The sequence below is a fragment of the Nipponia nippon genome, unplaced genomic scaffold (genome assembly GCF_047370975.1).
Source record: "Nipponia nippon isolate SJK-2023a ecotype South Korea unplaced genomic scaffold, ASM4737097v1 scaffold_7, whole genome shotgun sequence".
Lineage (NCBI taxonomy): Eukaryota > Metazoa > Chordata > Aves > Pelecaniformes > Threskiornithidae > Nipponia > Nipponia nippon.
The window spans coordinates 1,096,247-1,108,385 of record NW_028262391.1 but is presented as its reverse complement, the minus strand read 5'-3'; the positions used below and the strand labels follow the sequence as shown (position 1 = coordinate 1,108,385).

The window sequence follows — 12,139 nt, the reverse complement described above, 5'->3', positions numbered from 1 at the left end:
AATTGTCTTCCTTACTGACACATACTGCGTAACTAGTGATTGAGAACTTGGATTTTTGTTCTATTATAGGCATCTCAACATTTGTCTGTGCTGCTTTAAAGTTTGAGAGGCAAGGATCCTTGAACACTGCTGGACTATGTTTTAAATGTGTATATTTATTTTTTCAACTTTGCTTTTTTTGGTTCTTTTTCTTTTTTTAACCTTGCCTGTGAAGTATTATGGGGAAAAATACTTGCAGGAAAGCTGAGTTTATTCTTTTTGGCATGCTAATGTTTATTTTTATTGTATTTCTGCTTACCAGATTTCCTAGTGGTAATTATTTCCCATTGACTCAGACCAAAGGACACTGGACACCTAACAAACAGTAAGTTTATGCCTTGTTTTTTGTTATTCGTATTCCACGATGAGTGTGGAAAAGCTGAAAATGTTGGATTAATTGCAAATTCTGTATTGTAAGAATGTTGTGCAGCTGTATGAATCTATTAACATGAAATATTGATGTTGTTTAATTCTTCTTATCTCTGTTACTTACCATAACTGTTTAGTCAGATACAGATAAGTGCATTGTTCTGTGTTGAAGATAATACAGCTTGTGAAATAAACACTAATTTACATGTCATATTCAAAGATGTGAGCAAACCTAGCCCATATTTTAATCATTTCATATTTACAGACTTGCTTGGAATGTAAAATGTTTCTCCTTTTCCACTTGTGTTTTGATTCAGGATATAAATGCATTTTGAAAACAGCTTCCTGGTTGCACAATATAAACTATTACTAGCAGTTTTACAAAAATGTAGGCACTCACAGTAGAAATTCTGGGGGTTATTTTTTAAGAAAGCTTCTCGTCTTATTTTTAGCTAGGCTTATGCTGTATTCTGGTAGGAAGAGTGGAGAGGTATGAATGTTACTGGGTAAGATCTTATTATTGTTAATGAAGCACTAGTAAAACCACATTGGCTTTTAAATTATACTTTGAAAAGAGAAACCACAGGAATATTTTAGAAGCGTGAACTGCCAGTTCTAAGCTGTTTGTTTTAGATGAAATGGTGTGAGACATGATTTGTTGTGTGTTCCTTACGCATATGTGTGTACAATGCCGTGATACCAACTTAGAGAGCTTACTATAGGAAAGCAGGCTAGGATAAGTCTTTTGCTTTTTAACATTACCAAAAATCCAAAGTCAACCATACAGAGTTTGAGTGTGGTTTCCATTAATGAGATCCCAAATTATTTAACAAATCACTTCCAAAGCATTTTCTTTGATGTAACCTGACATCTGATTGAATTGCAGAATGTCAAGAGGTCACTTTTGTATCTGAATTAATTTCCCACTCCTAGTTCTTACTATCCTATTCACTTTCAATTTCCTACAGGATTTGTTTTCTCACATGGTTTTGAGCCACTTGCTGCCTCCTAATGACTGACTTATAAAACAGCAAACATGGAAAAATTCCAAAAAAACTTTTTCTGGAACTCACTGCTGCATATTTTGTGATTGTCTACCATTTTTCATATATTTAGAATTGATGAAGAAATTTGTGAAATTAATAGCTTTGCTCTTTGGTATTTTTAGCAGAACATCAGACTTTCCACCCTGAGAAATGCAGTATACAATGCATTAATGGGAGACTTTTCTAGTGCTGAGTATGGAAACAAAGACACAAGTAGTTGACTTTGTTTGGTTTGTGTCATTTAGATAATGTAAGAATTTCACCCGCTTGCATACCAGTATCCTATGATGCTTATTTTGGTTAAATGATTGTCTTCTCCCCCCCCGCCTTTAAAAAATAATAATAAACCTTTCTTTATTTAGTTTTGTAGCCTTCCTCCTCTATACCTTCTTAAACTTTAAGATATAGTCTTCATTAAAGACTTTGTCAAACCCAATAGGTTTTAATCGATTATTTAACAAATGAAACAATAACAAAGCGAGAGAGCGTCCCCCGTGGTCTCATCCTGGTATCAAGGCTTGTCGTCTTACTATATGCTGTGCTGCACTAGTTTGCTCGAACTTTGGGACCTGTCAAAAAATAAATAAATTCTAAAAATTATGTGGGACATGTAGAGAACATAGATTTTTATCTCTGTGCAAGCTTTTCCCTCTTATGAATTCTTCTACAGTTTTTTAAGGATGTGATCTTGTAAGTAGAACAAAGGACTTGGGATGAGAGTGTTGAATGGAGTTCTGACTTTGCCCCCTGCTATTTATGTGTATTTATGGACACGCTCTAAACTTTTCCCTAAGTCGGGTTGCACTCGGTGACAGTATTCCATTTGTGGCAGACTGTTTGTAAACCACTGTAAGGTTCTTAAACATGGGTTGGATCTTACAGGAGTACCTCCAGCTGTACCTGACGTCAGGTTGCCAAGTCTTGTGCTTGAACCTTTTAAGCTCAAGCACGTTTTGCATTAGAGTATGATGAATTTGTATAATAAATTACTTCCAGTACTTCTTAAAACAAATGTCCTCCATCATTTCAGTCACCTGTTGGGAAGGCTTTGTTGCAGGAGAAGCTTATAGCAACAAATGACTACTACTTTTTTTGAGAATGTGTGTAATTATGTACTTAATTTGTATGCATAATTATTATAGTCTCTGATTTGAATCTTTGAGGGGATTTTACAGTAATGAAACAAAATGGGGAACTGAAGTTATATCAAGTTAGAAAGTACTTCCTCAGGGAACATTATACAGTGCAGCATAAACTGAACAGGGAAACGCACGCCATGACAGGTTGGCAACACAACGGGTGAGCCGTTGTGTCTGTTGAAGTGACGGTTGAATATAGATAATTCTAGTGCCCAAGGTTAGGGTGTTTAAACAGGTGGTTTGGATGTTTAATCAGACTGAGCTGGATTGGCATGGGAAAACATTTTCAATGGACTTTTCAGTGGCTTTTTTTTTTCTTTTTTTAAATACCTTGGGCGGCAAGAGGTGGGGACAAAGGACAATAATTCCTGAGTCTCATGTGCCCTCTAGGGTTCTGCATTGCATGCAAGAAACACTTTTCCTTCCAGTTAAATTTTTCAGTTGCTGAACACTAAAAGCGTGCTCAGTCTTAGTGAATATATGTAGCAGCTTATGGTGTAACTGGGTTCTCGTAAAGACCATAAGAAAATGCAGAGCTAGGCAGTCTCACAACTGGAAGGAGTCCCTTAAAGGAAAATAAAAGGAGAAAAAAGCTACAGGAAGATACGGGAACTGGAGTGAGTATAGAGTGTTAAAGAAGAGATAAGAGAAAATTTGAAGAGTGGTGGGTGGTGTTAAGATAAGGAAGGGGCATTAACACTTTGTCCCTGGCCCAGGCCTTCTCCTCCAGGTCCTAACCACCATTTAGATTCACTGTCCCAGGTCTGATGCTGTATTCAGCTGAAAGTGGTGTCTGTGTTCACATTACCCTAAAAATGGCAATTTTTTTAAAGTTGACTTTTCTTACTGTATTGTTACCATTCAGTGTGATCTTCTTAAAAGAAATGTGAGCTTCTCCTCCGAAACACTAACAAAGTGAGACTCCGCACCCAGGTGCTGATGAGCGGAACAGGGTATGTCTGCAGTCGTGCTGGACAATCCTGCTTCAGTTCTTCCTGGGGCCGATGCTTAGTGACATCAGGTTGTGGGGCTGGGTGCGTTGTGGCAGTGTTGATCTTAATTTGAAAAGCAGAGTAACGTGCACGGCGTTTTCTTTTGTTCCATGAAGTCCATCCCCAAACATCTCGGGACGCTTCCAGAATTCTTCAGATTTCAGACCTGGCTTTCAATGAGCCTGGTGGCTGTCAGTTAGAGGTGGGACAGTAGTATCAATGCATCAGAGTACTGATACAGAGTATTATCGTGCTCACTTAGAACTGTCGTCCTAATGGCATTCCTGATAAACTGAGTTTGGTGTAGTCGGGCCTATAATGTAGATAAAAATCTGCTGTTCAGTGTGAACTGTGTGATACAGTCTGTTTTGTTTGGGGGGGGGGGGGGTGTTGTTTGTTTGTTTTTTGAAACAGCTCATTCCCTGTGGATTCGTAGAACACCTGCAAAATATCTCAGAAAATTTCTTTTGTTATTTCGAGCACCTACTTGGACTTCCCATTTAGTCAGGTTTAACTGTGGACAGCAAACAGTTTGCATTATGTAAAAAGAAATACAGAAAGAGGTGTTCCTGTGGAGCGTTTCTGGGCTTACGTATAAAACTCTGTGAGAAGACAAAATAGTCCAATAAATTATTACATGTAACCCATTGTAGTCTGTCCAGTGACTAAGAATATTCTAAGACATAACTAAGACTTGAGATAAAAAGTTTTCATCAAACTAGTCTTTAAAAGTATCTTTTTATTTTCAAATTTCCTGTAGGATACACTGCTATCCAGTAGAGTTGTGATGTCTGGATAATACTGCTTTGAAATACTTCCTGCCAGTTTTATCCTTTTGTTTTGAGTGGAACAAAACCCTTGAGGGACAGAGTGTTGGAATTCATTGTAGAGCGTAAGTGCTCATAATGTGGCCATCACCCACAATGTCTGTGTCTGGTTTAATATTTTTGTCTGTCTTCCCCTGCCCAATTAAAAACAAAAGATCCAATGCTATTCTTGTAGCTTTGTTGGATAAGGAAGACTTTTTTTAAATTGATCATTTGTTATTTATCTGTTATTTTGTTTATTATTCAAAGATCATAAAGTCTGTGACACAACTGGGACTACACATTGCAGTCTTTTTATTTTCCTGGTTAATGAAGCAGACCTGGGAGACACTCCCAGGTATATTTATTGATTCAACTTCTTCAGACTGTGTTTGTAATAGCATACCAACAGCAACGTGAAATGAGCTGGTTCTGTCCTCTCCTGGCAATTTGTCCTCAGACTTACAAAGCCGGCAGAGAAGGGCAGAACTACAGGAGAAAGGGGTCTAGTAACCACTCTGTGAAAAAACTTGGTCTGTAATAGACTCCAAAGGCAAAAGTACTGTTTGCTGCAAGGTTCCTTGCTCTCATACAGCTAGACTGCTTTTTACCTGAGGGACCTCCACCGTGATCTCCGCTAACCAGCGCAGGAAGTGGAAGCTGTGCGTTCGTTGACATGTTAATACTGAGGGTGTCCTTTCCAGCACCAAGTGCTTGTAGCCCTTAATGTGGTATTTCTGATTGTAACTGTAGGGCATCCCTTCCATTTTACTTTAAGAATTACTCTGTTTAAGATAGTTTTGCTGAGGTCAGTCTCTGTACAGGTGGAATATTTAGAGCAGCCAGCACCAGAGCGCTGCATGCTTTGTTAGATGGTCATTTATTCCTCATTCTTCTGGCGAGTATCCCACTCGCAGGGATACCTAAGGCTCCGGGCAGAGCAGGCTCATTCCCTGTGCCGTGATGTGCAGACCAGCCACAATGGCACCTCTGCCCATGCTGTCTTCTGGGCAGTCCGGGGGCCGGTCTCTGAAGTATTATGAACAAACGTCTTCAAATGCTGACTCTTCTTGTTTTGAAAGAAAGCGGTTTAAATCAGTTATCCTGAGTTGAGCAGTGGTTAATTTTGGGTGGGAGCGAGTTATGTGCTGAAAGATCCCATGTGCTCATGCTTTATCATGTCCATCGCTTGCTGTCACAAGGAGGGTCTGTGGTAGGTTGCAATATCTGTTTCTGGTCCAAACGTCATGAGTTAATGTGGTGTAAATGACTTGTAGCCGTAGTTTCTTAGCAGTGTGTAACAGGAGCCAGTCGCCTGGGGAGGCGGCAGGTAAAGTCTGCAGAGCGGCAGGAGCTTGCTGGAGCTCCAGTAGCCTCTCCGGCCAGCAGCCTCCGTAAGCGTGCCTCAGAAAGTGGAACTCCTCTGTTTAAAAGGTAGCACACTTGGTGCTAAAATGCTGCATTAATGCTTGGGATAGCTGTGGCTGAATTCTACTGACAAGTGTGTTCAGTTAGTTTCAACTAACTATATTAAATGTATTTTTGGAGCCTGAGAAAAAGAATAAATGATAAAGCAAAGAGCAAGCACAGACTCTGGTGGCGTAAAGTTTTTTCTCTACGTGTCTGTGACAGATAAGCCTTTATAGACAAAAAAACAGAACTAGTTTTGAGATCATAGGACGCCATGCATGTTCCATTTACAACTTAAGGTACTTCACTGCATCTTAGATTCTTGTTTGCAGTCGACTGTATGTAAGTATTAGTGGGTGGAATTTAATTGAAATCATCAAAGTTCTAGACTGGAGATTTATAGGGATGCTTGCTGTTTTATTTGGAACTGAAGAATGTTATGATGTGCCAAGGATATGTCTCTTGGATTTTTTAACTTTATTCATTTTCTTATATCCCTTTCCTACACTGTCTTCTCTTTCTTTACTGCTCTGTACATTTGAAAGTTTTCTAGGCCACTGATTGATGACTTTGATGTCTGTTTACATATGCAGTAAAGACCCAGTTCTTGACTAAAGATTCTAGGTGCTACTGTGCCGCCTTATCTGTGAAAGCAGAGCAGTATTTTTGTTAGCCTCATATATGTGTGTAAAAATAATTTTACCAGGAGAATAATGTCTGACTGACAACCTTAACTTCCAAGGTCCTATTTAGCATTGATGCTATGCTTTGTCAACTTAGAAGATTAAGGAAGGATAACTTTATGGGCAATAGCAAAATAAAGGCTTTTTATCATGCTGATGCAAGCCTTCTGTGTGTTGTGGAAATGTGCTAATTATAACATGGCACTATTTTCCTAACCTAACCTTGCAGATCCATGACCTTAATCAGGTACTGTCAGTAAAATACTTTTGAATATAGCGGGAGGTGGTACAGCTGTGTGAAGAGCTCTTGAAATATTTGGCCACTTCTAGGATTTCTATTTGCTGTGTGAAGTGACTAAGATCATCACTGCCCATTTTGTGGTTAGCAAGATGCATATTAGGAATTCTCATCATTCTTTATTTCAAAAATAAAAAGTAATAGAAATTGACTAAGTTCCATCGTGATTCCATGGTTGACAGATCTGATAGCCTATGATGGCATCTCTTGAGTTAGAAACATGTATGTAGTTGAATTTCATTGATTTACGCACGCAGAGAACACAAATATCCCTGTGCAAAAAATAACCTTTTATGGCTTAAGGGAGCAAATCCTTCCGAGAGCTCAGTCTGTTCTATCAGCTATTGTGCTTTAATGCCTCCTGTTTCCTGTGCTTGAACATCTCTCTGAGGCTTCTCTCATCGAAGCTTTGCACTACAGCCTTTTTCTGGTGGCTGCCAGGTCTAACAGGTAGGTGTGACCCTTCTTATGCGTGCTGGAACGGCGTAAGTCAATTAGAAGCATCAAATGGGATGGGAGCAAATATGGACTAGAGGGAAAATTGGAAACTATTTTGTAAAACGGGTATGCAGATTGCTGACTACAATGGAAAATGCTGCGGTATTTGAGAGCGGGGAAAACTAAAACAATTGACAGAAACTGAATTTGTAATCTGGAAATTTTCCCCCTGTGAAATGCATGTGGCAAGGGGCTGAGGTCTCAGTTTGGTATATATTTTGTAACATTTTTTGAGCTGAAATTCTTTCAGAAATTAGCGTTCTTTTGAGTGTTTTTTCAGTCAAGTATATTTGACTCCATTTATGGAAAAAGTATAGCCTGCATCTGCAAGAGAAATGCATGAAGGGATTGGGAGCGTACAAAAGCGGATGAAGGAAATTGTCAAGTCAGTGTAAACCCTGAATGGATTTGTAGCAGAGAGTGAAGTTAAAATGTATTTGATTTAAAACAGAATCAGCAACATCTTTTTTTGCTCGCTTTCAGGAACTCGCCGTGTAAATTCAGCCTATTAAAGATAAATGAAAGAAAAGTTATGAAATGAAAAGTAGCTGTAATACACAGATTGAATGTTTGGGTGGGAGTGAAAGTAGGAGTTACTGGGTTGGAACAGATTCCTTAAGATCTGTCACATCACACCATTAAAATAAAGAGCTAGACGTAGTAATTTTAAAGGGATGTTGTGTAAAAGTTGGGAGATATTAATGCAGTAAAATGCATTGATGGATTCCAAACTTACGGTCTATTATGCGTATTATAAATACATAATAACTGTAGATAGCAAAATATTTTCTTTGTGTACTGGATTGCTTGTGAAGGAAATGATTACAATATATTAGAAAACTTTGATTCCATCCGCTCCCTCTGTGTGTGTGTGTAATTTTGTTAGGTGATTCCTGTAATGGATTGATATTTGATCAAATTTGTAATATAATCAAAGACCTTCATATAGGTCCTGAATTCTTTCATTTTTATGTGCTCGTATTCTTAGCAGCTGCAGTCCTCCTGTAAGAAGGCAACGGATGGAGAAATTGCTTCAGTTTCTTTTGTTCTGCCACAGACATCTTAATGGCCACGGTCAACTCGCCTCATCTGTCTGTTCTCCACTGATATCTAGTCTCATCCTGATAGTATTTTGATGATAGATACATACTTTTAAAAGTACTTAAACACTATGGATAAGAGGGTTGTATAAATTATCAAGATTTTTGATACAACAGGGTATAAAACTGTATAGTTCTTTTCCATAGCTAGGCGTTTTATTCTAGATATTTTGTTTACTACCTGGTTCCCCACACTGTCTTATCTGGGTGCCTCGCTATTGAGACCTATGCTTGCAGTGCCCTACCTTCCCATTTTATTTTGGGGTCCTTGGATGTAGAAACCATTTTTTTCTTAGGGTATCGCAAAACCTCTGAGGAGAGTAGTGAATTGAACTCAAGTCTCCTAGCGCTAAATTCTGATCCGGTCTTCCAGGGACAGCCCGCTTTGGGCTCCCTGTGAGGTGTTGGAAGGTCGCTGCCGACAGTAGGTTGTGCAGCCTTACACAGCCATCCCATGGAGTTCCCTGTCCCAACTCCATGCTTTTCAATGGCTCAAGCGTCAGTGTTCTTGCTGATGGCGGATGTACATCCCTTTGCATGAGAGATCCTGTCATAACGATTTTTTTTAATTATTTTTATTTTTTAGTCTTGCAGGAGCCTCCCCAAAAGAATAAAATAGGAAAGAATGATGCAAGTTGGGGCTGGTTAAGTCCCATTTGTTGTATGTTGCAAAGGAGTAAGGAACTGGGAAGAAACACGAAGCCCCGATTTTCTGCAGTGCAGAATTGTGTCTGGTATATCATTAAGACGGTGCAATATGCATCTAAAAGTATATCTGGATTTTATGGCAGTATCTATCGCTTGTTCTTCCATTCCTTTAATGTTTTACAAATTGTATCAAGGAATAAAAACATTTTTAAAAACCCTTTTATAAAGAAAGGAGAGAGAGGCTTTTTTAAATTAATGTGGAGGTTATGATACATATTTAACAAAGCCTGGGAATTCCAAAGTGTAGACAGCTGTTGTCTTGTCTTAACCCAGCGGTGTGAGTAAAGGATACAGTGTCAGCCTTAACTTTGAATTTTCTTGAATTTTCCTGGCTTCTGTCACTTTATGTCACAACCTTAGCATTAGTAATATACATTTTTTTGTTGAGGAACAATAGCTAAAAGTGTATTTTGACTAGTAAAATTAAGAAGATGACATGTAAGTCGTAGAAGTTCACTGTGCAATAGCAATGTGTGTCATTTTTTTTTTTTAATACAAGTGTAATTTTGAGTGCTTGGTAACTACTATCTATAGCTACAGAAATATCACCACCTCCTTCCTTTTGGCAAGAAACTATGTTTTAAGTTTTATATATAGACTACACAGTGGGAGAGAGGGAAAAACTTTTAGCTGAGCATTATACTTCGGTACAGAGCAGGAACTAAATATAGCAGGTATGTCATCACACCAAGGTTGCTTTGTGGCAAAAATACAAAAAATAAAAGAGCAAAGAGACGTTCGTTACTGCTGGTACACGGTCATTAGAGATAAATGAAGATGGCTATAGAAGCAGCTGATTACCGGAGATCCTATCTTGAGTGACAACAGTTGTACCTGAGCAATGTCACTTGGATGACTGGGACCTGTTTTTCTCACTCTTGCAAATTCTTGTCGTTAATCGTATTTGAACTGAGGTTGGAGCAAGCTGTGAGAAACCTGAGGTTTCATCCCCGTGAGAGGGATACACGTTTTAACCTTAACTGACCCAAGGAGTACTTTTGGCTACCTCTTCCTTGAGTAGAGCAGCTATTCAGGCCTGTTGGCAAGCCTTGTCTGCTTCCCCCTAAGGAGGCAGCAGTTGAATCCATTTGCAAAGAGAGGAAGGAGAGAGCAGAAGAAATCTGGTAGCTCAGGATGGCTGCTACCGTCTTCAGCTCCAAGCTGGTCTCTGTCCTTTCTGTCTTCTTTCTCTCCCTTTGCTCAATTCAGCATCAAGAGGAGGAAGAAGAAGCTTGAGGGCTGAAACTGCAGCTTTCATCCAGCTCCGGGAGGAACAAATACGACTCTGGGAAAAACTATACAGTTCTGAGGGCTGGGTGAAGGTGGGTAATTGGGAAAGGGAGAAATCGGGCTGGTTCTGGGCAGGAAGATGGGCAGGTGTTAATGGCAAACACAGGATACGGGATTTACAATGGTTTTTTGAACTCCAAAACCCAAATAGCCCGCAAATGCAGGTCTGTTAGGAGCTTGTGCAGAGCTCTGTTGAATCTGGATAGTTGGACAATGTTAATTACGTGTTTTTCTTACAGAAGCATAGCTGCTTGGCAAAAGCAAGAATAACCCGTTAGAACATGGATTTTTGTTTTCATTGAGTTTTTTAACGTTGTGGGCTAGTTGAGCTACGCTATACAACAACTGAGTCAAGTCCTGGAAGTCAGTTCAGTCCTGTCCTGTTCCTGGTAGCATTCAGCAGAACTTGCAAGATAACATCTGTGTGCAAGAACTGTTTTCTAGCTGGTTAACTCGTATAAGTCTAACCTCCAGTTCCACTTACAGTCAGTGAGTAAACTCTCATGTAAGGTTCAGGACCTGATCTGCCCTCTCCCAAGTTAGGGCTTTCCTCTGACTATGGAAATATGATCCCCTCTGCTGAATCATGATGTGTTTGCAAAAGCGGGGCAATTTCAATTTAAAAGGCTTGTACTGCCAGCTAGCATATTGCTAGGTATTATATATAGCATATTATAGGCCCTTCATCTGGGATAGTAAAGTGCAAACCTCCTCAAACAAATGGTGACTACTTTTACAAAATCTGGACGGTGCTCTAACGGCTGAAATACTGTGTAAAAAGGAGCATTGCCACCTCTAGCACCATCTTGTGTTTTCCCTTAAAATGAAAAGGGAGGAGGGTGTCTTGAGCTCCACCACAAAGTACGGTGACTGTCCTGTAGGGATGTTGGTCACCCTCTGAACATGCTATTGGACTGGACCGTTCCGAGATTTCACGAGAAAGCTATTTAGGCAGGATCCTTATTTGGCCTACTGTGGAATAAGAAAAGATCTGCCCTGATTTTGTTTGTGAGGAATAAGGGGTGATTTGCCAAGCTTGGGGACAAAGTGCTCGCAATTCTTCTGCAGATTTTAGTTGTCTGGCAGTTAAATTACATGCAGTCCCTCTCTGGGATTTGGTTCTTTTGTGGATCTGGAGCATAGTACTTGGTTGTGGTGTGGTTTTGTGTTTGGGGTTTTTTTGTTGTTGTTTGGGTTTGTTCACTAAGACTCAAATTCTCAATATTTACATGCTTAACTTGTTTTCTTAAATATATAATTAACTTTGTAGGTCTGGTCCTAAGAGCCTGATCCTGCAAAAATCATGAGATATCATGGTACTGATGCTGAAGTCAGTGGAGTCTTACTTCATCTGAGGAGCAGAATAAGGTTACATACAATGTAGATAGTCTGTCCTGTATGTGAGATCAAGAATCACCATGGTTACTTATCCGGTATTTTGCGTGCTCTCTCTCTCATGCGCGCGCTCTTTCTTTTTCTTTTTTTCTTTTTTTTTTTTTAATTTTTGTATTATACTGAAGACAGATCCTAAATCTACAGTGTAAAACCATTTACTTTGTGAAATAGTGGCAGGAACCTTTTGAATGTTTATTGCTTTGCAGCAGCGATGTATCCATTAGTATCAGGAAGCAGTGGCTGATACGATGTGCTGGAACTGCTGCTGGCCACCCAGAGCGTGCTTCTTGACCTGTACATCCCTGCTTGTAAAACGAGAATTGTTTGCTTCGTTAATGTAAACCAGTTATTGTTTGCAGCGCAATT

The 12,139-nt window shown here is 39.4% G+C and overlaps 1 protein-coding gene across 2 annotated transcripts in view; it reads left to right on the top strand.

The window, feature by feature from the left end:
• Window positions 1–12,139, top strand: part of LOC148050743 (uncharacterized) — a 302,993-nt gene that overhangs the window by 38,850 nt on the left and 252,004 nt on the right. For both annotated transcript variants that reach the window (XR_015700443.1, XM_087739255.1), the window contains one exon: window positions 302–364. Coding sequence is in view for 1 of the 2 variants with exons in the window: in XM_087739255.1 (XP_087595381.1) it covers window positions 302–364 (63 nt within the window). In the remaining variant the exon portion in view is untranslated. The remainder of the gene's footprint in view (window positions 1–301; window positions 365–12,139) is intronic.